Source organism: Blennius ocellaris, assembly GCF_963422515.1.
Source record: "Blennius ocellaris genome assembly, chromosome: 13".
NCBI classification, from domain to species: Eukaryota; Metazoa; Chordata; class Actinopteri; order Blenniiformes; family Blenniidae; genus Blennius; species Blennius ocellaris.
In genome coordinates this window covers 22943155-22968044 of record NC_137662.1, presented here as the reverse complement: position 1 = coordinate 22968044, position 24890 = coordinate 22943155, and the positions used below count along the sequence as shown (strand labels likewise).

The 24890-nt window shown below is 44.1% G+C and overlaps 1 protein-coding gene across 1 annotated transcript in view; it reads right to left on the bottom strand.

The window, feature by feature from the left end:
* Positions 1-23196, bottom strand: part of rims1a (regulating synaptic membrane exocytosis 1a) — a gene marked incomplete at both ends in the record, with an annotated part of 67443 nt that extends 44247 nt beyond the window's left edge. Inside the window, 4 exons of the mRNA XM_080507484.1 lie at positions 1836-1847; positions 4156-4366; positions 18999-19073; positions 23015-23196. Of these exons, the coding sequence (XP_080363610.1) occupies positions 1836-1847; positions 4156-4366; positions 18999-19073; positions 23015-23196 (480 nt within the window). The remainder of the gene's footprint in view (positions 1-1835; positions 1848-4155; positions 4367-18998; positions 19074-23014) is intronic.
* Between the last annotated feature and the right edge of the window lie 1694 nt (positions 23197-24890).

Here is a 24890-nt window from a genome sequence, read left to right as displayed (position 1 = left end):
ATATTGGTGCTGTGGTCACTTGAGGTCACTATAAATCCCATTTCCTGATTTCAGTTTGAGGATGAGACACCGACGCAAACTGACTATCTGTTTGGAATAATCATGTTTCTGTCCATTGGTTTTGTTTTTGTAATAAATCCATGGGCAGGAGGCCAAAGAAACTACTTCCCCTATGAATTCACAAGCTCTGGCCATCAGAGGTAAAAAAAAAAAAAAAAGAAGAAGAAGGTTAAACTCCATGATCGAGGGAGATACAAGTGAAGGAAGTGAACTGAAACGCCTCATGACAAAACCTCTCAATCAAAGAGCTCTGGTACCAATCTGGACTCTACGACACCGGCGAAGAACAGATCGTTCCGATCCAGCCTCGCCATTCATTAACACTGAGTGTTTAGTTTGAGTGGAGTGGAAAAAGCAAGCGGAGTCGCTTTGCACTTTTGGACCCCGGCGCCAGCAAAGATTAATCATTCCCCAAGTAATTAAATGAATCCATGTCAAACGGTAATTCAAAGCCGCTGCACTGTCCAGCACTACATAAGGCCTCCGCTCTGCCAACAAAAAAAACTCTCCTCTTCAGAGCGGCCGATTGTTGTGCGGAGCCTCGGCGAAGGAGCGAGGCTCCTCTGTACGGCGCACGAAAGGCAGCCGCTGCGCTCAAGCACAGCCAAGTGTCGTCAAAGTACCCACGTGGCGTCGGTTCTGAGGGACGGCGGCCAGCACCCGGAGAGGTTCTGAACCTGACACAAGTGCAGCAGCGCCGGAAAGCTGTTCAACACTCGCTACACTCCTCCGACGATACCGTGACGCACAACAGTGTTTAACTCTGGAATGACACAAGGGGGTTCTGTGGAGAATTGGATGACGTAGAGGGTACCTTCATTCAGGAAGTACGCTACATAAGCCAGTAGAGTTTTTAACTGAATAGGGCAAACGAGGCGTGTGCTCCAGGTAGCGCAAATACCATGATGCTAATAGATCAACGTACAGAGAACATTGTTATTGGCAACGCCGAGATGTGTTTGCCTTTTTTCATTGTTTCTACCAGAAGTAGGAGTCATATTGATTCAGTCATCGTGGTGAGAGCGATTTCTCCCAACTATTTCTTGACTTTTATTTGTGGACGTCAATAAAAGTCGTCGTACAATCGTCTCCAACTCTTTGGCCTCGTGGCAGATCGCGTTGTGTTTTTCTCTTCTCAAGCGGACCAGAGTTCCTGATGTCCAACTACGTCTTCAGATAATCTATCATCCAGCGATCGTGCTCAGTCTTCAAAGAATTGGCGGAGTAAACAATGAAATGTACTTTCTACTACGTCATAGACTCTACAACCGTCTGTCATTGTTCAAAAGTAGTTTAACAGTTTGACCGACAGCTAAGCTCTCTTTCTGGAAGTTACTATTCCAAACAAGATTAGAAAGCAGGCGGCTAAGTTAGTTTGGGTTTTTTCCTGCTTTCAGCTTGAGGTTATTACTATTGATGGAGCGACATATGTACGAAACCTTAGAAAGACAGGAGTCCCAAACTCGAATCTGATTTGAGATCTAGGTTTAATCTGTTATTTAACCACACTGATGCGTACGTATGTTTTCTCATAACCCATGTTGAGTTGACTCTGAAGACGGTCTGCAACCAAACGACAACAGGAAATCCTCCATCTTTGACGGACCGTGATCACCGTTCTGAATTCAAGTGGGCTGGGTTCAAGATGTCTGAGATGCTAGGACATCCTGTCTACTGCCACAGTCACTATTGCTGCAAATAACATCTTGGTATCTCAGCATAATGTAATAGCATCTAAGTATCTTACTAGTTGCGGTAAAAAGAAAAGAACTCACCACTTTGTCCTCCTGCAGCCCAGTCCAGGAAATGAAAAGAAGAAACAGAGAGAATGAGTAAATAACATTGATCCAGAGATTTTAGCGTTCGGTAGCGTCGCTGTCGCCACAACATGGAAGGACGACGCAGCAACAGACAGAGAATCATTATTGCTAACATGACGCCAATTGGCGGGAAAATAATATAAACTATTTCAGACTGCTTTAAATGTTCTCTTTTTTACTCTTTCCTTCAGAGAAATGTTGAAAAACATTAAAGTCTTGTGCTTGAATATCAAAGTGGCTTTACTTCAATATGACATGCTGCACCTTTCACTTGTGAGTATAGAGTCACTGAATTATCACACAATCCAACAAAAATGAAAGATTTGTGTTGGTTTATTTACGTATTACATTTCTATTTTGTCTGTATGGAGACAAGCAGCATAAATCAAATGACAAATCATTTCACATATCATGCAGTTATTTTATGATTTAAGGTTTGTACTCAGTGTGGAGTTCCTGAACACAACACCTCAACCTAATGAGGGAGTGTGTGTGTGTGTGTGTGTGTGTGTGTGTGTGTGTGTGTGTGTGTGTGTGTGTGTGTGTGTGTGTGTGTGTGTGTGTGTGTGTGTGTGTGTGTGTGTGTGTGTGTGTGCACTCGCTAAATGCCACAGCAGCAATCTAGCAGAGGGAAAGACGGGACGTTACTTATTACAGAGGAAGGCTCGCCTAACAGCATCAACACACACACACACACACACACACACACCCACACACACACACACACACACACACACACACACCCCCCACTGTGTGCGTATAGGGCACCTCCGGACCCCTGGGAGCCTGCGACAGAGTGGGGGACCACCCCCTCTGTCCACGGCTCACTCTAATGCCCAATTAACCTTTACCAGCCCTCACCTGGGTCTCTCTCACACACACACACACACACACACACACACACACACACACACACACACACACACACACACACACACAATTTATTTTACAGATTTGTGAGGAACAAAATGTTTTTTTTTTTTAACAGAATTCACTTTGTTTTTATTTATTTTTAAACCCCCCCCCCCCCCCCCCCCAAGGACACAAACTGCAGGGAAACTTTACAGAATACAATATTTGTCTATCGATCTCATTAAAATAAACTTCTATCTTGCACAAAGCCATCATCATGAACATTTCAACCATTCAATAACCAGTTTCATTGAAAAGAAATTTGTGTTACTTACATAAGCTGATCCAATAGAGAATGACTTTAATGTAAAATTTCTTTTTTAAACTTCTTATGGAATATTTACCACCCTCTTGGGTCATTTAAGTACAAAATTATGCCTTTTAGGCGCAATTACAAACTATAATCACGCATTCTGTAATGTGAGGCCTGTCCATGTCAGATTCATCAATAAATATTTATTAATATTCTAACTGAGCATTTAACAAAAAACACTAAATATAGGGTTGAAACACTGGTAATGATTCCATATTTGATCATTTTAATCAGAGTGGAAGTGATGGAAAAATAAAATAAATATGATATCAGGTCTTTGGAAGTGGACGTTTTTGGAAAATGTTTGCGTGTTAATAAGAGCGAGAATAAAGTTGGGCTGTGACGTCAGCAGACCAAACTGTAGAACATCATATTTCGGCCGTGACGACTGGAATATGAATCGACCTTTATTTCATTTAGCTATGAGGAAAACGTATCTTGAAAAAAAATTTAATTTACAAACATTTTTACAGTTGAAGGAAAAAAATGTACCCAAATAGTCGAAAAAGTCCAAAATGATGTCTGACAGTTAATACAAGGTTTATATTTGTATTATTAATTCATCATTGATTTATATTCATATACTTTGTTTATTTTTCTTGATTAGTACAGTCCAACAATAAGTCTACTGCGTTGTTGCATGATGTATTTTAGTATCCTGTATGGATTTTAGGCATCCAGGTGATGAATTTGAATGGTTATTGCTCATGTTAATGTTATTAATTTCACTGTAGTTTATATTTATAATGTTTTCCTGCTCGATGTACTGTTTGTAAAATACATTGCATAAGATTCTGAGCATTCTGTATGGATTTTACGAAACCAGGCGATACATTTTAATAGTTATTGCTAAAGTTACTAATTTTAACTAAACGTTATATTTGTAATACCCGGGGGAACCCACCATTATAACCATTATAACCCTAACCCCTCACCCTAATCTGGTAACAAAGCATCTTTTCCTGAAGGTTCATTTTTTTTTTTTTTTTGAACACCGTCCCTGAAAAATAAGCGAATAAATGAAATAAAAAAATCTAAAAGTGGCTTCACCGTGTTGGAGCGCAGGGACACTCGCCCCCCGCAGCGGGCGCAGAATTTGGTCTGGCAGTACGAGCAGAGGTTCCCGCAGCCGTCCGCGAACTTGGTCTTGTGGCAGATGCCGCAGGTGGGGGCATCGTCGCGGTGGACGGCCGAGCCCGCCGCCGCCGTGGCCTGCCGGATCACCGTCTCCCTGTAGCTGGACAACTGCTGCTGGATTCCTCTGGGAGAACCAAGACAGAAGAAAAAAAGATTCATCAGCTCACCACATCGTAGAAATAAGATGGATAATTGCTGAAAAGGGGAATTGATGAAGAAGTCTTTCTTTCTTCTTATAAATCTGTGGCTGTGATGGTGGATGCAGGTTTTATTTACGGCGCTCAACAGAGACTACACATGAATTCTGCGCCGTGTTGCATGAGGAAGTAACATGACAAGAGAATAGAAACGACTCAAAAGGATGTAAAGTACCCAGAAAAAAAAAACCCGCCATTGCGTAAGCCGTGGCCAGAATCAACTGCCGGCAGCCAAACTTTCCACAGTCGTGTAGATGACGTCCAGGTGTTATGTCCCTACTTGGTACATTCCACTAACTTGATCATAAAAGATCGTATTGCTGCCCAATAGGTCAAAGGTCAAAGCGTCTCCTTAACGTCCCTCCAAGGCCACACCAGGCCCAGAACAAAGGGACGACCTTCTACCCAAACGTTTTTTGGGTTTTTTTCACAGACCGAACAGAAACCTCCGACTGTTCACAGGATGTGAGCTGATTTCTATAAATAAAGGCCAATAAAGCAGTGAAAGAAAACGAGAAGTGGCTGTTATTGTGTGAATAATAAATAAAGGAGAGGTGAAATGAAACCGGAGCGAAGCAGAACAATCGTTGCATTAAGTCGAGTCAATATCGCCGTTCTCGGGACCGCTTGTGTGGTTTGGTGCGATCGTCTTCTTGTTCTGGGGTGTGCTATTGTTTCAGGCTGCTTTGCCGACAAGAAAGAAACTCTTGGAATCGATGCAAGGGAGAGGAAGAGTATCGGTTTTGTCCGAGGCGTTACAGTATGCTGATTAATGGGATTTCACACCATGGAGATTGAGGAGAGAGCAAACGGAGGGGAAACGGACCAGAGGGACACGACGGAACAGGGTCTGCAGTCCCACGTCCCGGCAGATGAAACGAAACGATGCCTTACAATAAAGGTTTCAGATAGAAAACATGACATAGTATATCGTCAGGCTATCGTCACGTGACCAAGGTACAGGCACAAACCTCTAACCTCGGCTATTAGAAGTGAGAGGAGGTTCACGGTTTACTGATCACTTTCATCCACCACACGGGTTGGAGAAGAACTTGTTTTGAAGCCAGGCAACAAGAAACGATACCAAAACCTGATGAAGCATGTTTGCTCAAGTAGTTCTGCCCCAACTCGTTGCTTGTCGGCAAACCAAGAAGAGCCACGTGATGGTGACTAATTCTGGTTCAAACTAATCAGGGACTTTTGTTCTCTACCCAGTTCAACCTTGTTCTCTACTCGAGCTGGGCGATACGGCCTTTTATTAATACCTCGATATCCTTCAGCCGTGTCACGATACACGATATATATCTCCACATTTTGCCTTAGCCTGATATCAACACTATTAACTTGGACGCAATAAGGGGGAAGTCATCTTGTCAAAGCCTTTATTAAACAGCAACATCATGAAATTGTCATTTACTTACTAGAGTAAAGGTCCTGGACCACGGCTCGGGCCAGACAGAGTTGTTGGGTCCGGGCGATGGAGGGACCCTGCTTGCACTCTGCTAAGCTAAGGTGTACGACGTAGATCTCGCGAGAGGACGGGATGTCTCTGGGTACGCCCGTGCCGCCAATTTAATACACTCATTGACAATATCCTAAGAGTACTTTTGTTGATCGCACATACGATGATTGCAGTGAATTGGATGAGGCGTCACCCGCCCACCTTGGTATCAGTGGAGACTAAGAACTCTGGGCTGTCTGGAAAACCTGACAGTGAAACTACAACTCAAAATGGAGGTCTACTTAGAAAGACGGACCCCTGGGAAGAAATACTTCCTGAGAGTGTGTGAAGGGAACACTCTCTCATCCGTAAACCTGAACATCATTCTGTACATGTTAATGATGTGAAACACATGGGATGATACTAATAAAAATAAATAAATAAATAAATAAATAAATAAATAAATAATTGTGTAATTAATTAAATACATAAATAAATACATAAATAATAAATAAATAATTGCATGAATAAATAATTGTATAAATAAATAAATAAATAATTTATAAATTAATAATTGTGTAATTAAATAAATAAATACATAAATAAATATATAAATAATAAATAAATAATTGCATAAATAAATAATTGTATAAATAAATAATTGTATAAATAAATAAATAAATAAACCCAGAACTATTTCGTTCTGTTTCATGGAACAAAGCAAATCGTCTCTGTGAATATGGCCGATCAAGTATTTCAAGGATACTTCAAGGATATTTCAAGGAAAGGAAGTAATGGGAGAAGGATAGAAAAATATATATATATATTAAAAAGAAAATTTTTAAATGGGAGATGACAAAAGAACATTTTTAAAAAGTGACTGCTGGTCAAACACGGGATTGATGAACTGAAGTTGCCGTTTGTTGTGAAATAAACAGGTTTTCGACCTGACGGAGGAAAAGCCCGTCCGCCTTCATTCCATCATCGGCTCGTGTCGGCCAACAGGTTGTTACACAACAAGTATCATGTCCTGCGATCGTATCAATCCCGCTAACGGAGAGCTGGAGGGAAGGGAGAGAGACAAGGAACTACAAAAAAAAAAAAAAAAAAAAAAGAGTGTAAAGGACAAAAGATGAATGGAAAGACTGGTAGGAGGGATAAAAGGTGGGAGAGGAAGTGGAGATTATTTAGTGTACAGGGGAGGATGGGGAGGAAGTGAAACATGAAAGGAGGAGGAGAAAAAGGTGAGAAAGAAAGGAAGACACTTACGAGCTGTGGGTCAGTGGGAAAGCCTCCTCCCCCATCAGCTCAGCTGTCAACAAGAAAAACAACTACAAATCTCCCCCCAAAAAAACTACAATCCAAGGAAGAGACTACAAAACGGCAATTCCTGAGTCGAAAAAACTGTGAAAAACACTACAACTCCGAGGAAAATGAGACAAATCCGCTCTATAAAAACTACAAATCCAAAGAAAAATAAATAAATCAGAGGAAAAAAAACTACAAATCCAATGAGCAAAAAAAAAAAAAAACTACAAATCCCACATAGAGGTCAGAGAAAAGAAAGTCCTCATCTTGTAGTTTGCAGGACTTTACTAGTCTATGTGTCACAAGCTAAATACACCCATCACACGCCCGAGATCCTGGTGAAACACAACCCGTGGACACACACACACACACACACACGTGCACACACACACACACACACACACACACACACACACACACACACACACACACGCACACACACTTCCTGGGAGTAACAGCCAAAGGTCAGGAGAGGTGTCCTGCTGCTGCAGCTCTGCAGGTTTTCCTTCCTGCTTCACAGCACCTCAGCTGCTAACACACACACACCCACACACACCCACACACACACACACACCCACACACACACACACACACACCCACACACACCCACACACACCCACACACACCCACACACACCCACACACACACACACACACACGCGGGGGTTTTGACACACGGAGCCTGATTGATTATCTGATTTAAAGACGTATCAATCAATGCTCCACGGTCAGAAGGAGATGCCTCCGGTGTCGGGGTCACCGTCAGCCTTTCCTTCACCTGTCCGGGCCGCGTGACTGTTGATGATCGGTGGCGTTCATCCAGCGCGGCGGCTTCCAGCGGTATATTAGCCTCAGTAAATCCCCGCCGGCAGGACGTGCGGCTGCTCGCTGCGTTCGCTCATCCTCACTACATCTCATTTCCTTAATGTCGTCCTCCTAATGGGTTCATCCAGTTCTTTAATTATATTTTCAGGACTCCTGACTCCTGCTTTCCTCTTACTTTGGCCTGTGGTTTCTTTTTTTTTCCTCCCTGATTTTTCATCACTAAGCAATGATAAAAAAATAATAATAATCAGGCTTATATTTCTAAATGCATCCACAGGTTTTGGGGAATTGTGTCCTCAGACTTCGGGAACTTCTTCTTATTGTACATGGACAACTTCAATTATTCATACACCCAGCTCTGCCGAAGGGCAGCCGACAGTGTTGTTAGTAAATAAAAGACAAAATAATGGGCTGGGACTTTTGGACGTATCGAGTCTTTCATTTCATTTAGATTTATTTGCAGTGCAACGAGGAACGTCTCTCTGGACGCCTGGTGAAATTCCTTTGTTGTTCACTTTAATGAACATGCAGCCAGGATGCTTCTGTCACAGTCAAACCACACACATTTGATATTTAACGTGGTTTTTGTTTTGTAAGGCTCGTTGTTGATTCATTCATTGAACAAAATCAGTTCAAACTGAAAAATGCTGTTTGAGTAAAAAAAAAAGACATTAATTAAGAAAGTCCCTCATAAAAAAAAACTGTAGAGACTTTATTAAATGAGGCAAATCTACATAATTACAATATTGTGATCAGTTTAAAAAAATAAAAAAATAAGCACATTATTCTTGGTGACCTTCCTGCTCACTGGCTTATCCTCCCAACAACTTAAAACTCAACCATCTCGAGTTTATTGTGGAAATTTGAAAGTGTGAAATGAAAAGGGTTACATTTGCTCCAAATATGGAAAATTATATTTATTTACTTGTATTTTTAATGACCGAGTTTCTGGAAAATGAGATTGTCTTTCAAACCACAGTTTCTTGCCAAACATCCCCACGATAATGATTTACGATCTCGCCATTGCTGGATTCCTGACAGCGTTAAAGGCCGAACCAACAATCGGGTGTTGGAATACGTGTTTAGCTGGGTGTCGGCTAACGGACAACGTGAGTGTATTACTGCGTCGTTTGAGTATTTTCTTAAAGTAGGACACAAGAAGCAGAGAGTGAAAACAGGAGCCGGACCTAAAGTCATCTTAAACGTCTGTCGCAGGTGAGGAGAGAAAAATCTTTACCACATCAAATAACTGTCAGAGAGCGAGCGAGAGAGAGAGAGAGAGGGAGAGGAAAGATCAGAGAAAAACGTAGTGTGAAGGAGGAACGGAACGCAAGCTCATTAAGGAGAAGCAGGACAGAAAATATCCATATTCAAATACGGTGGGACGTAAAAAGGTTCAAGCAAAGTGAGAATGAAAGCTTCACTTTCTTATGCAAACACGCCCGCCATCAAAACGCCCAGTGCCTCCGCTCGGCGGCAAAACAAGCCCTTACTCGTGGCGAGGCGTGCACGCGTGCATATTTTTTAAACAAAAGCGTCCGACGATTCCAAAGCGGCAAAAAAAAAAAAGCGGGCCATCGGCATTAAAGTGTGTCGTAACTGAGACGTCAACAAACAAACGTTTGTCCGTGAGAATGTAAATTGCTGGAGAGACGCACCGCAAAGCTTGAGGTTGGCTTTTCCACATAAATCAATCTTAAATCGTTAATTTAGGCGACTAAAGACGCCATTGTTACCGTAAATAGGAGGGGGGAGTTTGTTTTTGAGTCTTTACTGAATAAAAAAACAAAAAAAATCGTTTTCCTCGCCTCCCAAAAGAAATGCAACTCTTTGCCAAACGATCACCTTTTTGCAGTGCACACACAATCCGCTGGGGAAGTTAACATAGCGACAGTCGATATGTTAATTAAATTGCAAGACAACTGCCAAGTAATCATCTCAGCGTCTCGTTCACTCGCGTCTTTAAACGTCAGCAGACGGAGGCTCGTCTCCTCATCCACTGTGAACTGGCCTCGTGAACGCCGAGCACACTGGACACCTTCCTTTTCAGATACATGTGATATCTTTAAACCATTTCTAGATTAATTCAAGTTTTTTGCTGCAGACGATTAAGAAAAAAGAAAGAAATTCGAGTAGAGATCAAACTAAAGAACGTTTGATTAAAACTGAAACTCACTCACAAAACCACACAGTTTCCAAAGCTTTTTTTTCGTTTTAACTATTTTTGATAACAAACACATTGAAGAAGTATCAACATCAGCCGCAATGCTGTTTTTATACAATCAATAAATAAATAAATAAATACAATTTGCAGTTTGAAAGGAGACCATTAACATTCACATTAACTAGCTGCTCCATTTAATAAAAACAAAAAACAAAAAACATTAACAAGGAATTCTCTCAACACGTCTTAACCTGAAGACACTTTGGGGTTTGTTTTGTTAAGTTTGATGAAATGAAAATCAAAACTTGTTTCCAGTCATCTGTGTCATTTGTACTTTTTTTTTTGTTTGTTTTAAAAGTAGAAGAAATGAAATCAGAAAAAAAAAAAAAATTATAAATCTAATTTTTTTATTTTTTTTGTGAGAAAATCGGACATTAGATTTTTAGGCCATATCGCCCAAGCCCTGTATATTTTATATAAAATATAGTTAAACGAATGAAAAACATGGATTGGGTTCTTTGTTGTTGTTTTTTTTTTTACATGAAGAATCAGAGATTGAGAAAAGACGTTGACGTCGATACGTCATCCCTCATTTATGAACGTGACGTACTGATAGTGTCACTTACTTCTCGTGCGAAATGAATCACACGGATCTTTTTTTCACTTCCCTGGAAATGGCAGGTCGACGGGAGTTGGTTAAAAAAAAAAGTGCTGCATTTCTCCGCTGACCTTTTCACCTGCTCGCCAGCAGAGCCTCCGAGGAGCGACGCCCGAGCGTCCCGGCCGTCCCCCGTGACCCCCGTGACCCCCGTGACGCACGCAGGCGTACGATTCGCACCGATTCCCCTCCTTGTGACGCGCTATTTTTGCCGCCGTCAACAAATCCTAAGAAGCCAGCTACGTAAACAGCGAGCTGATCCCACCAGCGGGCGATGTGTTTGCTCGCTTATTCCATTGTTGTCTTAAAAGTCGGCAGAGTGACGCACGTCAGGCCGGTGCCAGAACTCGAAGATTCGGGACCCGTTTAAACTACGAAAACTGGCACTGGTGCTCCATTTGAAGCACTTCGAAACTCTACGGACAACAATATCCAGTGGGAAGTTTGTGTGACGGTGAGAAAAACCACGTAAAGCAGAGGCAAGTTCCACCGGTTGGCAACGGAGTGATCGTCTATTTGTGTATTGCAGGGGTGTCAAACATGCGGCCCCGGGGGCCAGAAGCGGCCCGCCAGAGGATCTAATCCGGCTGCCATGTGTTTTTTTTTTATTTTTATTTTTTTTAAGTATAAATATGAAAACTGACAGAGGCTGATCTAAAAACACAAGATTGGCAAAAATAACATTCAAAACCGCCCTTGGTCAGAATTTGACCCCCGACATTAATGCAATCTGTGGAGGTCACATGACGCAACGCCTTTCACAATAAAAAAAAATGAGTCCAATTTATGTGAAGTGATACTTGAGACACATAAACTAAAAAAAAATTCCAGATTATGACAAATTGCTTTAATCCTGAATAAACATACGATATCCAGGTACAGGTGACTGAGTGTGGGTTTTTTTTTTTTGCAAATATAATATCTGATTTCCTTTAATATGTATATTTCAGAATAGACTGGCAAATTCTTGCAGTTACAAAAGGATCAAAAGAAGGAAAGACTTTGCATTTGTCCATATCTGCAGTTTAATGTTCCGTTTGACTTGTTGGGCTTGTTTCATTTTTTAGACGTTCTGAAAACCGACATCCGTCCACAACCAGACATATTCCGCCGCACAGACAGTGAAAGTGAAACAATATAGAACAATAGATGGCTCGTCTGAAAACCTGTGGGAAGAAGTACAACTTATTTAAAAAAAAACCTTCTCTTTAAATGATAGACGATTTTCGTTATCTTCCTTTTATGCAATATTCAATTCATTTAAACATGTTAGAACTATTATTATAAGACACATTACCTGATGAAAAGGTATCAAGAAATTCCAGACTAACCCTTTTTTTCATAATTAATGATAAGCAATATAGAATAAATAAATATATATATATATATATAATAAATGTGTTTGACCATATCCAAATATGCATAGAAATGTAGAAATATACAGCATGTAGGCATCCTCACACTCCTTCATATCCATATCATTTTAAAACAACATCTCTTTATATCTTTTTTTGAACTGTTTTATGTTTGGACACTCAGCCTGTTCCATAGTTTCATTCCACGTACAGAAAAACAAAACCTTCTCCTCGTTGTGCGAGCTTTACCGGTCCTATAAATACATTGGGCCCCCGAGGTGATAAACTCCTTCTCTCTCAGTGAATCATTTTTTAAATAGTTCTTGGTCGCAGGTTCTTTATCAAAACGCTGCAGTCTGAACGTGAAAAACATCCGATTTACCACTGAATCTGGGGTCAAACTAAACTGAGGCTCAATGAGCAGTTTGCTGCTCCTTTTAAATCTGAAGACAAAACTCTGAATGAAAGAATTCATCTTAAACACATTTTTTTTTTCACACATGACTTCTCAGTGAAATAATGGCACATGGCAGCACGTGGATCGTCAAACAACAATGTGCGCAGTTTTTTTTTATGCTTTTTTATTTTTTTTTTACAGTGCATTGTGTTCTGCATCCTGATTGGCTAAGGGACCAACAGTCTCTGCACAGCTCGCCAAATTTACGTTTGCAAATTTTCTCCATGACAAAACCCACAATGTCAACGAAACGTTCTGCACCGACAATATCGCAGAAAAAGCTAAACTTCTGGACGTTAGAAAAAATTGCTGCAGCAGAGCGGAATCAGGACGAAGACTCACAATGTGTCCAACCTCGTATTGATTATCAAAATTATTATTTTACGGTATTTCTAAAAACTATCATAGTTATTTGTAAGAAAACGTCTATGTTTTTATTTCTTAAACAAATGCTTGGGCCTGAAAACAGGCTTTGATCTTTGGTTTCATTCTATAGTACAGTATTGTATTGTATAATAATTGTTAAAAAAAATAAAGCTGACTATTTCGTGGATTCGTCCTCTCCTCTTCCGGTCCGAGTCGCAGTTATTTTCTGCCTTTCAATTTTCACAAGTGCTTCCAAGAAAAGGTTTTTTTCCGGACCCGTCGGTGCCAGCGCCTGGCTCCTCCGTCAAAGCTTAAAAGTTACACTTAAACGACTCCCAAAAGTTAAAGACCTGACAGTTGACGCGTCTAAAAATAAAGAGCGGGATGAAGTGGCCGAGGCCGGCTGTCCTGCAGTGCCGGTACTGCCGGCGGAGCCAAGTCCTGGGCTTTCCACAGGGCTGGGGGGTACAGGACTAGGTGGGGACAGGGCTAGGTGGGTACAGGGCTAGGTGGGGACAGGGCTGGGGGGGTACAGGGCTAGGTGGGGACAGGGCTGGGGGGTACAGGGCTAGGTGGGTACAGGGCTAGGTGGGTACAGGGCTGGGTGGGTACAGGGCTGGGTGGTACAGGGCTGGGGGGTACAGGGCTGGGTGGTACAGGGCTGGGGGGTACAGGGCTGGGGGGTACAGGGCTAGGGGTACAGGGCTGGGGGGTACAGGGCTGGGGGGTACAGGGCTAGGTGGGTACAGGGCTGGGGGAACAGGGCTGGGGGGGAACAGGGCTAGGTGGGTACAGGGCTGGGGGAACAGGGCTGGGGGGGAACAGGGCTGGGGGGACCCGGCGCCAGTGCCAAGTCCTTTCCTGGTGTGACTCAGGCCCGCCGTGGCCGACTATGAGTCACTCCTCCGGTTCCGAAATCGATATTCAAAAAAGCAGGCAGACATGAATCAAATAACAATGAGTCAGTGTCGGGGGGGGGGGGGGGGGGACACCTCCCGGCCATTTGGAAATGAAGCGCTCCCAACTTTACCCCCATCTAATTTGCTCCCCAACACTTTTTTCTTATTTGTTTTTTGTTTTTTTCCAGTAACTTTAGCCTCCTTTTTACACGAGTCACTTGTGAAGAACTCCACGTCTCTAACTTGTGGTTTCCTCCCTGCAACCTTCCCCCCACTCCAACACAAGCCTGCTGAACAGGAGTCGTCTACAAGATTGATTGGAAGTCGTTCCCTGTCCTGTAATAGACGAGTATTAAAGAAGTTTCCTCCCTCTCGTGCTATTTGTGAAATTGAATGGAAGGTATAATGCATGCTAGAATTAGAAACCGGTTTCCGGATGGCAGGAGTTTGTGTGTGTGTGTGTGTGTGTGTGTGTGTGTGTGTGTGTGTGTGTGTGTGTGTGTGTGTGTGTGTGTGTGTGTGTGTGTGTGTGTGTGTGTGTGTGTGTGGATGAAGTAATTGTTGCATGCAAAGGAGATCCTCCTACACTCACTTTAACACCTTATTATTTGCATAAAAGACTTTATCACCTTTGCAGGCTGATAGAAATCTGCAATAATACCGATTATGAAATATCTCGCTGAGGCTTCGTCATGGCAAATGAAACGCACGCTAGAAGAAGACGTTCGAACGCTTTTCACGTCACTGTTGGTAAACTTTTCTGAACATTAGGTCTGCGTGCCGACGTCTGAATCCGCCGATTAGCGAGAGGACGGCGCAACGCCGAAAGTCAAATGTGTCCATAATAGAAAAACACTGTTGCGCAACATGGACGTATACCAAAGACCTGAAAGGAGCAGAGGATGGTCTGCTTCTCCAGCATGTACGAGGCTATCTATCTATCTATCTATCTATCTATCTATCTATCTATCTATATATATATATCTGCCATTTCACAGAAACTTCAAGTGAAAATGGTCAACTTTCTTTGTTTTGACTTTGGAAATGTCGTCAAAAACATCCTGCGAGTCATTGAGATGTTCCAGAGGATTCTCAACACTTTGCTCTCCGTCTGAGTAAACATGGACAATCAGGGATGCGGGGACGAGTACACATGCTAACAAGTGCTAACCTTTAGCTACTTGCCGATACGAAGTAACGACGAGAGTACCTAATAAATGCCTCAAAGCTGAATTCATTGTGTTTTTAGCAAACAGTATCGCTGGCGCGTGAGCCCTGAAACTCTTTAGCATGTAGCATGAAGCTAACTCTACTGGTCTAACCGTCACTGGCGATTAAAACCCCCAAAAAAGTTGCTGGTGTCTCACGAGTAACCACACACGTTTGGGTAACTTACCCAAGCGGCGCAACGCGTGTGGTGACGTCATTCACCAGCGTAGCCAACAAGCGGCACAGACGCTCAAACGTTTGGTCACATTTCATGAGAAAGGACGACAACGGGGCAACTTCAAATACTTGCAAAGTAGATATTTCACCACAGGGAGGAAATACTACCGATATGCTGCAACATTTGGACGCACAACTTTTAATGAATGTCACATTTGCGATCCGCTCTCTGGTGTGAATCTCAAGCCAGTAGCGGCATTAGCACCCCCGCTGCCGTTATACTTCAGGAATCGATAATGAACTGAATCGTTAAGCAGAATCGAAAATGGAAGCGGAACCGTAAAAATCTCGTCACTTCCCATCCCTGAAAATAACCACCATGTGCTACGTCGTCGTCTGAGTGACCCGACAAAACAACGGAAGACCTTTTAAAGAGTTTTAATCTGCCGAGTGGGATCTCGTCACGAAACGTTGACCCTCCAGAGTCGTATTGGGAGTTTGCATTAGTCTGGGGTTGTTTTTGGTATGTCGGTTTTTTTCCCCCACCCCCCCCCCCCGATTGGCGGAAGCGGGTTCTATTTAAATCTCCTTTGCTCACCTCCCTACCGGCGCCACGTACGTGGCGCTTTGTGGCCCGGCGGCTCGCCATATGGCTGCGGGGACATGGAGAATCTCTTGTTCTTCTCGTCCTCCCTTCAGTGCCAAGCTCGGCCGGTCCTCCTCCTCCTCCGCCGCTTCCCCTCCTTTCTCTTCCGTCAGAGCGCTCGCCATGCTGAGCTGCCTTGGCTGTACTCTCACCTCCCCCATCCCTCCATCCCTCCATCCCGCCATCCCTCCGCTCTCGGTCCCCCTCCAGTATTTACAACCCTCCCCAGATGAGATTGCAGAAGAAGCGCCAGAATCAGAGGCTTTTGGGTGTAACTAAGAGGGAAAAGGGTATTGTCGTTTTTTTTTCGTTTTTTGTTTTTTGGGAAAGCCCTCCGCTGCAGCAGAGTGATGAGTCAGTGTAAAACTGACAGCTGTGATTTAATAGAACACGTGACGCCTTCTCGCCTCAACAAACTGTCTCTCTTCTGTACTTTTCACTCTTCTCACCTCCCTGGTCCTTCGCTCTTTCTCTCGATATTCTTCCCCGAACGTCTCTCCGCCCACTCGACTTTCCATCCTCGCTCTTTCTCTCAGCTTTTCACTCCTTCTCTCTCTCTCTCTCTCTCGTTCCACCACTCACTAATCCTTCAGAACGGCACCCAAAACGAACGAGTGAACCTACTACCTAATGAGAGAATCGGTTCTTTTCCTTGTACCGGCGTTTCCACCGGCTGGGTTTTCTATCTGCCGCCGCCATGCTTCGGCAACAGGAGCCAGAAAATACTTCTTTTTTTTTTTTCTTCATCTTTGTAAAATCTGCACACCTTCTGGGAGCACTGGGCAAACTGAGGAGGCTATTGTTAGCTCGTTTTAGCTGTGGATCTGGGATTGAAGCTAGCTGCTAAATTTCAAACAGTGGCAGATGGTGCAAAAAATTTAATAAAAAAAAGAAATGATTGGGGGATATTCAATTTTACAGAAGAGGACAACAAACTAAAAAAAACTATGCCATCTGCAAAAGTGAAACCTTTCTACATTCGAAGAAATCATCACATAATGTTAAAAATAAAAATAAAGCGACAGCACAAAAAATCCACCAGACAGATATTTCAAATATTAGTTAGCGACCACAAAAAGCCAAGATAATCTTAAAACAACGGAGAAGCAGAGGATGAATTTTCGTCGGCCAGCATCAGTTAGCGTCACTCAAAGGACTGAAATAACTCTTTCATCCAGACAGAGACATAACTGAAAATGACCACAACAACCTGAATATCCAAGCTTCGGAGGAAACATTCTACTGGCAACAGCATCCTGTTTCGGCCATTTTGGTTTTCGAGACGATCAAAAATTACAGTCCGAAGAAACTTTAGAAAAATCTCGGCCGTTCCAAAACAATCGGAAGCTGAAGCTTTCAAAAGAGTCTGTACGAATAAATGTTTTTACAAAGTTTAAGACATTATCTTATCAACAAATACGGGTTTGTAAAGTTTATAAGGACCAGAGCGAGACGGGAGGAGGATTCCTGCTACTTCCAACGATACTTTACTGCAGAAATTATCAGTACTTTTAATGATACTTTATTACAATCACTTGGACCCTCACCGATACTAAAACAATTCTAGTACTTCTTATTCATAGAGGAACACAACGGGGGACGGAGGACGGGAAGAACAGGAGGAAGAGGAAGAGAAAGAGAGATGGGAAGTGGAAGAGGAAGAAGATGAAGAACAGGAGGAGGAACAGGAAGTGACACAAAGTGGTGCAGGAAGAGGAACCGTGAGTGAAACAGGAAGTGGAACTGGACGTGAAACAGGAAGTGGAATGCTCCCTCCAAACTGAGGAGGAGAGAGGAGGAGCAGATGGAGAGAGGGGAGTGGGAGTGTGCTCCCCAGACAGAGCTCCATATGGCCTGGTATCTCACACACACACACACACACACACACACGAGTAGGACTATTTACAGAAACATTTATCTTGTTTTATTCCATAATTTTCATAACTCCATAATTTACCAGAAATCATTTTCTTTCATCTTTGTTAAAGCGTTTTTAGCACTTTCATTTTGCTTTTTGCTTTTTAACCATTTTAGTTTTAACTTTTTACTTTGCGCTCTTTCCCCGAATTTAGCAACTTTTGTGAGATTTGATCACATTTACCTCGTTTAGCTTCCTGCCATGAGCTGATCTAAATCTTCCTACAGAGCGTCTCTGCAGCACAGACTCATGGGAGAGCAGGACAGCAGCCAATCCCAGGGCTCGCCCTGGTTACCACGGTGCCGCTGGGCCATCGCCATGGCAACCTGCTGTCAGGGGACACCTGGTGTAAACATCCTCACGGGAAGGAAGTTAAATGCTAGATGCTATTTTGCCCAGTTGTCCTATAGAATCTACATATTCATAACAAATACGATATGCTGACATGCTAATTGAGAATGTACATATTTATAATAAATACACTATGCAGGCGTGCTAAAGTAGCTTGTGATCGAAGTTTGATGCAAACAAAGACGCCAAAACAACTTTCTACTTTAAAATGCCTGCTTCTCCTTACAGTCTCGCAGAGAAACATATTACAAGAGGTTCGTGTATGGTCACAATGTAAGGTCACAACGTATGGTCACAACAGATTCCCTCTCTCAATCAAGGGATGCTTTACAAACATGCTAAGAAACTGAATCAGAATCAGACGCTTCACATGATCCTGGTGTTTGTTGCAAAAGTGCACAGCAAGAAATTCCCGTTAGCTCTTGTAGCTAATTAACAACACTGATTAAAAAAAAAAAAAAAAACGACGGTAACACAACACTTCTGGAAAGGCTCTTCCTTCAAATTTGCACAACCGTTTGATTTGTCGTCAGCGGTCCAGCTAATTCGCGTAACATAATTCTGCTGAAAGGAACTAAAGGTACGAGACCACCTTTCATCATCCCCACAAAGTACACATCCTTTCATCATCCCACAAAGTACACATCAACATCTGGACTCACACGGGGCACATCATAGCTGTCAAAATTGCAGAGTCGTCGTCTCAGATGTGAAACCCGATTGGACGCTGCTATGAGCCTCTCCGGCGGCGTTCGGGAGACGGCGAATCATCAACGGACTACTCACCGGACATCGTTCTGCTGCGGAGGTTTTTTCTGGCCCACCAGGTTCACGGTTCTGGCCTGGATCGGCTTCTCCTCCCTGAGACACACAGAACGGGACCGTTAGCTTCGCTTTAGCGTTCGCCTCGCTTGGCGTTCAGCAGCGGCACCAACGTTTAGCTTTCTTTTATTCACACACCAAACTCTTTTTCAATAAGAAATTAAAGAAATAACATCGGTGAACACATAAGAAATTAAAAATGGCTGAAATGGTAAAATAGCTCAAGCCTACTGGAAGATGTATAAAAGAAAAACACCATAAATGGCTACAATTACGAGAAGATATTAAAAAGAAAAAACTGAAATGATGAAATTGCAAAAAAGAATGGCTAAAAATAGTAAATCATTTCAAATATGTAACATTGAAACATTTCTAAAATAGGCCAAAAGGAGGGAAAGTATTAAGAATGGCGAAAAAGAGTACAAACAAAAAAATGGTTGAAAACAAAAACTGTTAAAAACGTATTTTTTAAATAAATCTAAATATGTTTTGTGGCCTCCCGATGAATTCTGGGAGGGATAAAAAAAAACAACATATATATATATATATATATATATTAAAAGGCTCATTTGGTCATGAAGGCTGCGGACCGCTGACTTAGCCTCTTCATTTCTGCACAAAACTGAACCGATAGCATGTCAGCATAACAACTCCGGGTTGAAGTGTGAGCGAACCACATCGACACGTCCCTCATGATGGACGGCGATATCGGCGTGAAGACATTACCAATGAAAACCCTCCACTTCTACTGAACAAGTGCTGACGTGCTAAACGCGTCCGAGTCGTCAACAACACATTTCTACGAGGAACTTCTGAAGATTAACCATCGTCATCGTCAAGAATCACTACGGTTCCATTGCGTGAACTCAGAAAGTCCAGATCATTGGTAGGAACTCTGATTTCAGCTTCAGGCAGTGAATATTCACTGGGATTATCCATCGTATCACTTCTGCTATTTCAATTCAACATATATGCACTTTTAGTCCATAAACCTTTGGATTAGGCTCTTCTCATTGAATTAACATTCTTACATATTCTTACACGTTCAGTCCAAATGAATTAGAGTTGCCCAAAGCCCAGAGTGTTGAACGTTTTCCAGTCCAGAGGTCACACACAGATCTACTGGATCTCTCCCAAATCATAAAAGTATAATGACAGAAAAAAAAAAAACCTTTTAAGTTACAAAAAAACCTCTAAATGTTGACCTTTGTTTTTTGTGCAAAGAAGTACAAGAACAGTCCTAATATAGTGTCCGTCTTCTCTTGTCGACATTTCTGCACTTTTCCGCAAACTGGCTCATGCTAAGCTAATATTTCTCGCCTGAAGGAAGCTTCACTGTAGTATTTTGCTTAAAGAAATATCAGCTGTTCAGGTCCAGGTTTTACTGAGGTTACATCCATTCAACGTCTTCATTTATTGGCATTTCCTTCTGGATTTTATTTAAAAAAAAAGCCATGGTTTGTCTTCTCTGCTCCTTGGATGGACCGCCGGCAGGCCGCATGTTGGACGCCTCTGTTCTGAACCATGTTCGGAATCAAGATTGAAGCCAGTGTGGACGACAAATATCCAAACAAACCCATTTCTACTGCCGTTTTTAACTTCCTTTTTGCATTTTAGAAGCCTCTTGTGAGCCTTTGGTCATAAAACTACCAACCCAAGAACCCCACAGCAGCATTTGGCCCGATGGAAAGGCGTCTCTGTAGAAGACATGAAAGCTTCTGTCCCGACAGTCGACCGATATGACATTATTATTTGTCAATGGTGTCTTTTGTTTTGTTTTTTACTGCAAAAGCAAAAGAAACAGGACAGGAAAGTATTATTTCTCCAGGAAACTCGTCATTGGTCATTGGAAACTCGCACTATCGTAGAGGGCTGAGCCACAAGTTGACTTTAATGCTGCTCAAGTTAAATAAAATCTGACAGAAAGCTTGTTTGTTCCACACACGCCTTTATATCTGAACTCACTAAATACGTACATCCTGGTGGAAAACTCTTCATTCTGTATTAGTAGCAACTGTCCAATGATTCGAAGGTGTGTGGGGTCATTTTTAGCTGCATGAATCCCGTAGGCCGGACGATGCTTAGACCCCCAACTTGGTCATCCAAAATTGAAAGGCTGCACCTTTTTAAGGTGAAAAGATTCAGTCGCTTAACTTCCTGGGAGTAAAAGATGGTTTTCAATCCAACCAGGAAACACACAACAGTCTCTTTCCTACTACGAGATGTGCAAATGGTGTTTATTTTGGAAACTGCTGTGGGTAGAATTGGACTATGTTGTGCCGTACAACTGGTAGCCCAGGTGATTCAGGAAACTGTGAAGTTTAAATCAGTTTTTTGACGGGTTTACATCCTTAAGCTGGCTCTGTTATCGCTCGTGAGCTAGTTAGCTTTAGCAAACTGTGAGGGTGTTAAAAAAAACAAACAAAAAAAGACCTTTATGCTGAAAGCTTGCAGGCAGCAGAAATCATGTGTCTCGAGGAGCTTCTGACTTAAACTTGAGGAACGTTAAACTTGAGGAAAGACGCCCGCTGATCCCACTGAACTCCAGTCCCATAAAAATCGCATCATGAAAACACGTTGATCCGATTAGATCGACCCAGTCTGGTTGAGATTGCGATAAGGCGACGTAAACCTGTTTACAATCTGGCCAGAGTCCACGTAAAACGGCCCGTTGGACTTCCAGAGAAACGCAAGAAGCCGAGGGTCGTTAGCGCTTTGACACGCGACGCAAGTGACGCACGTCGGAGCGCAAAGCATGATGGGATTGATGCATCGACTGTGCCATTGAGGATATGTGTGTGTGTGTTTTTTTTATACCAAGAGACTTGTTGAAAGTGGTAAAATTCCTTCAGATCAAATTGGGCTGTGTGTGCCACTCGGAAAAAAAACTAACATTTCTGGTGTTTCTGAAAAGGATGGGAGCAAAGTGTGTGTGTGTGTGTGTGTGTGTGTGTGTGTGTGTGTGTGTGTGTGTGTGTGTGTGTGTGTGTGTGTGTGTGTGTGTGTACACACAGCCATGAAAGCGATCCCTGCCTCTCCTGCATTACAACCCACACTAACCTTCTCCCTCAGCATGCATGTATTAGTCAGCCGGCGCAGACCCGATGGTAAATACACACACACACACTTTGCTCTCGCGTTCACAACGGTGGCGAGAGGAAGCCGATCCGGGGGCTCGGACGCGGCGGAGCCAATCCGCCGCTCTTTTTTCATAACATTGCTGAAAATGATGCACGGCCACTTAAGAGCCGGAGCCATATATCGGACATTTCCTTCTTTAGATGCAATGAATCGATCTCTTGTTCCAGAGCTGGGCCATCAGTCCGTGCAGAGGGCTTAAAATAGAACGAGAGGAGGGGGGAGGGGGGGGTGGAGGGGATGGAGGGATGGGGGGGGGGAGCTTGGAGGAGCGCCTCACTTAGGTGGGTCGCTCTATCTCCAGATCTCAGCTCCGAGAAGACGGAAGCGGAGGTGCTGGTCAGTCCCGGTTCGGGCCTGCTGCTTCTGTCTGTGTGGCCTACATATGGTGGTGAGGCTTGGGGGTGGGGGGGGGGGGGGGGACGGATCAGCCGCACCCCTGAGCTGAGCAGCAGTGCTTCAGATGGGGGGGTGGTGGTGGGGGGGTTGGGGGGGTGATTTCAGGTGGAGACCCTCTTCTACCCCTCAGCTCGGTGACACGCCCCTCCACTGTCACCTCCTGCCCTCCTTTCTGAGCCACTCACTGAGGAGGTCCGGGCCGGGACGGACCTCCCCCCCCCAATACAGTCATGTGTGTGTGTGTGTGTGTGTGTGTGTGTGTGTGTGTGTGTGTGTGTGTGTGTGTGTGTGTGTGTGTGTGTGTGCTGGATACAGCAGAGTTGTGGTCCTGATGCTGACACCTTTCATCCATGAGTGCTGGATGAAGTTCTCCAGAATGGAAATAACACACACACACACACACACACACACACACACACACACACACACACACACTTACTTACTTTAACATGGCCTCCTCCTTCGCCTCCTCCTCCCGCTGCCGAGCTAGCACAGCCATGATGATCTTCCTCTCCTCCTCGGTCAGATGGCTCAGGTCCGGCTCCGGGATGGCCGGGGCCGGGGCCGGGGCCGGGGCTGGGGCCGGTGGGCGCGGGCCGCCCCGCGGGCCCACCGAGGCGAACATCTCCCCCACCACCACCACCACCACCACCACCACCTCTCCCTCCCTTCTCCTCTCCCTCCTCCTCCTCCTCCTCCTCCTCCTCCTCCTGCTCCTCGGTCGGGATCACGGATTAGAAAACCCGCTGGCGGAGCCCACGGATCACGACATGGCCCGCGGACAAAGCGGCGTCCGGAGCGGTTGATGCGGGGTTCCCATAGCGGCGGCGGAGGGCACCCAGGGCGGCGGCGGCGGCGGCGGCGATGCTAGCTGCTGCTGCTGCGGCGGCGGCTGTAGCGGCAGTGGCGCCTCGGTTCCCGGCTGCCGTTTCCTCAGCTTCAGCCCCTCTCGCTCCCGGTTGCGGTTCCGCTGGCTTCTCCCCCCGCCCCCCTCCCACCGCCCGCCCGCCCGCCTCTCCCCTCCGCCACCTCCGTCTTCACGGGGAGCCCATGTCTCCGGTGGTCGGTCGGGACGATGGTACACGGGAAGGGGGATCTCGGCTCCTTCCTTCCTTCCGGCGGAGGGGCGTCCCTGCGCAGGCGGCCGAGGGGGTGCTCCGCTCTGCTCGGTCCGCTCGGGCCCGGTGTGTGGCTGCGGGGCGAGGCGGCCGCTCGTGGTTCTCCGCCGCGGGTGCTGATGCTGCTGTCAGGGAGACGGAACCGTCAATGGGACCGCAGCCCCTCCAGCGCGCTCACTGCTCATGCGGCGGGAGCGCGCATTTCAGAATGGGGGGCTCCACTCACTGTGCGCACTCACGAGAGCCTCCAAGCACGCGCAGGAAATCAAATCAAAGGGTCCCTTAAAGGCACCGTGCGGAGCTCCGTCCGGACCCGGAGCAGGGAAAACACGGAAGATGTGCAAGCGAGAGCAAAATGAAGAAGTTGACTTCCTTTTATTACATTTTTTTTTTTACCCTTTATTTCAAGAGTCTCGAACTCAAATTAGCTTCAGTTGTGTGACAATTAGCTTCAGAAATACCTCAAAATATTGCAAATAATGTATCATGACGACAACTGTAATTGCAGAACTTGTAGTTTTATTTTAGCAGGTGTCGGCGCTAGGAAGACACAGTGTGCATGTCAGAACTACGGTAGCTCAGTAGGGTCAATATTGCGCACACCGTCAATAGTCACTCCTTTCAATAATCTAACAAAGATATGAGTCTCATTAACTTGAGAATGTTTCAAGTCAAAGCACATTTTTTGCGTTTTTTTTTTGCTATAGAGCAGTTTCGCATTTCGAGATTTTCAAAACGATGCCCGTTTACAAAGAAACCACAAAAAACGTTCAAAAACTTTCAGTGGCTCTGAGCACCGTTGTAGTGTAAACGGACCCCCAAAACACAACGCGGGTTTTCCATTCTCACTTGAAATCATTGCACTGTAAACGGTGCCTTAATTTACCTTTATTTGCTCAAATTTTCATCATATTGAAGCAGAATTTAAATGACAGTGAGTGAAAATAAATAGTTAAAACAGTATTTCTGCTCTACTGCTTCTTTGTCATTTTACAGAATTGCTTTTCATTCTCTCTCTCTCTCTCTCTCTCTCTCTCTCTCTCTCTCTCATCCTCTCTCTCTCAGTCTCAGTAAAGCTGACTGATTTCAATACAGAGCTACAGTGTGACGTTTACAGTATGTCGCTGCACAGCGTTTCAGCAATATAAGCTGTATGGTCCTGAGAGGATGTGGGGGGGGGGGGGGGGGGGGGGGGGGGGGG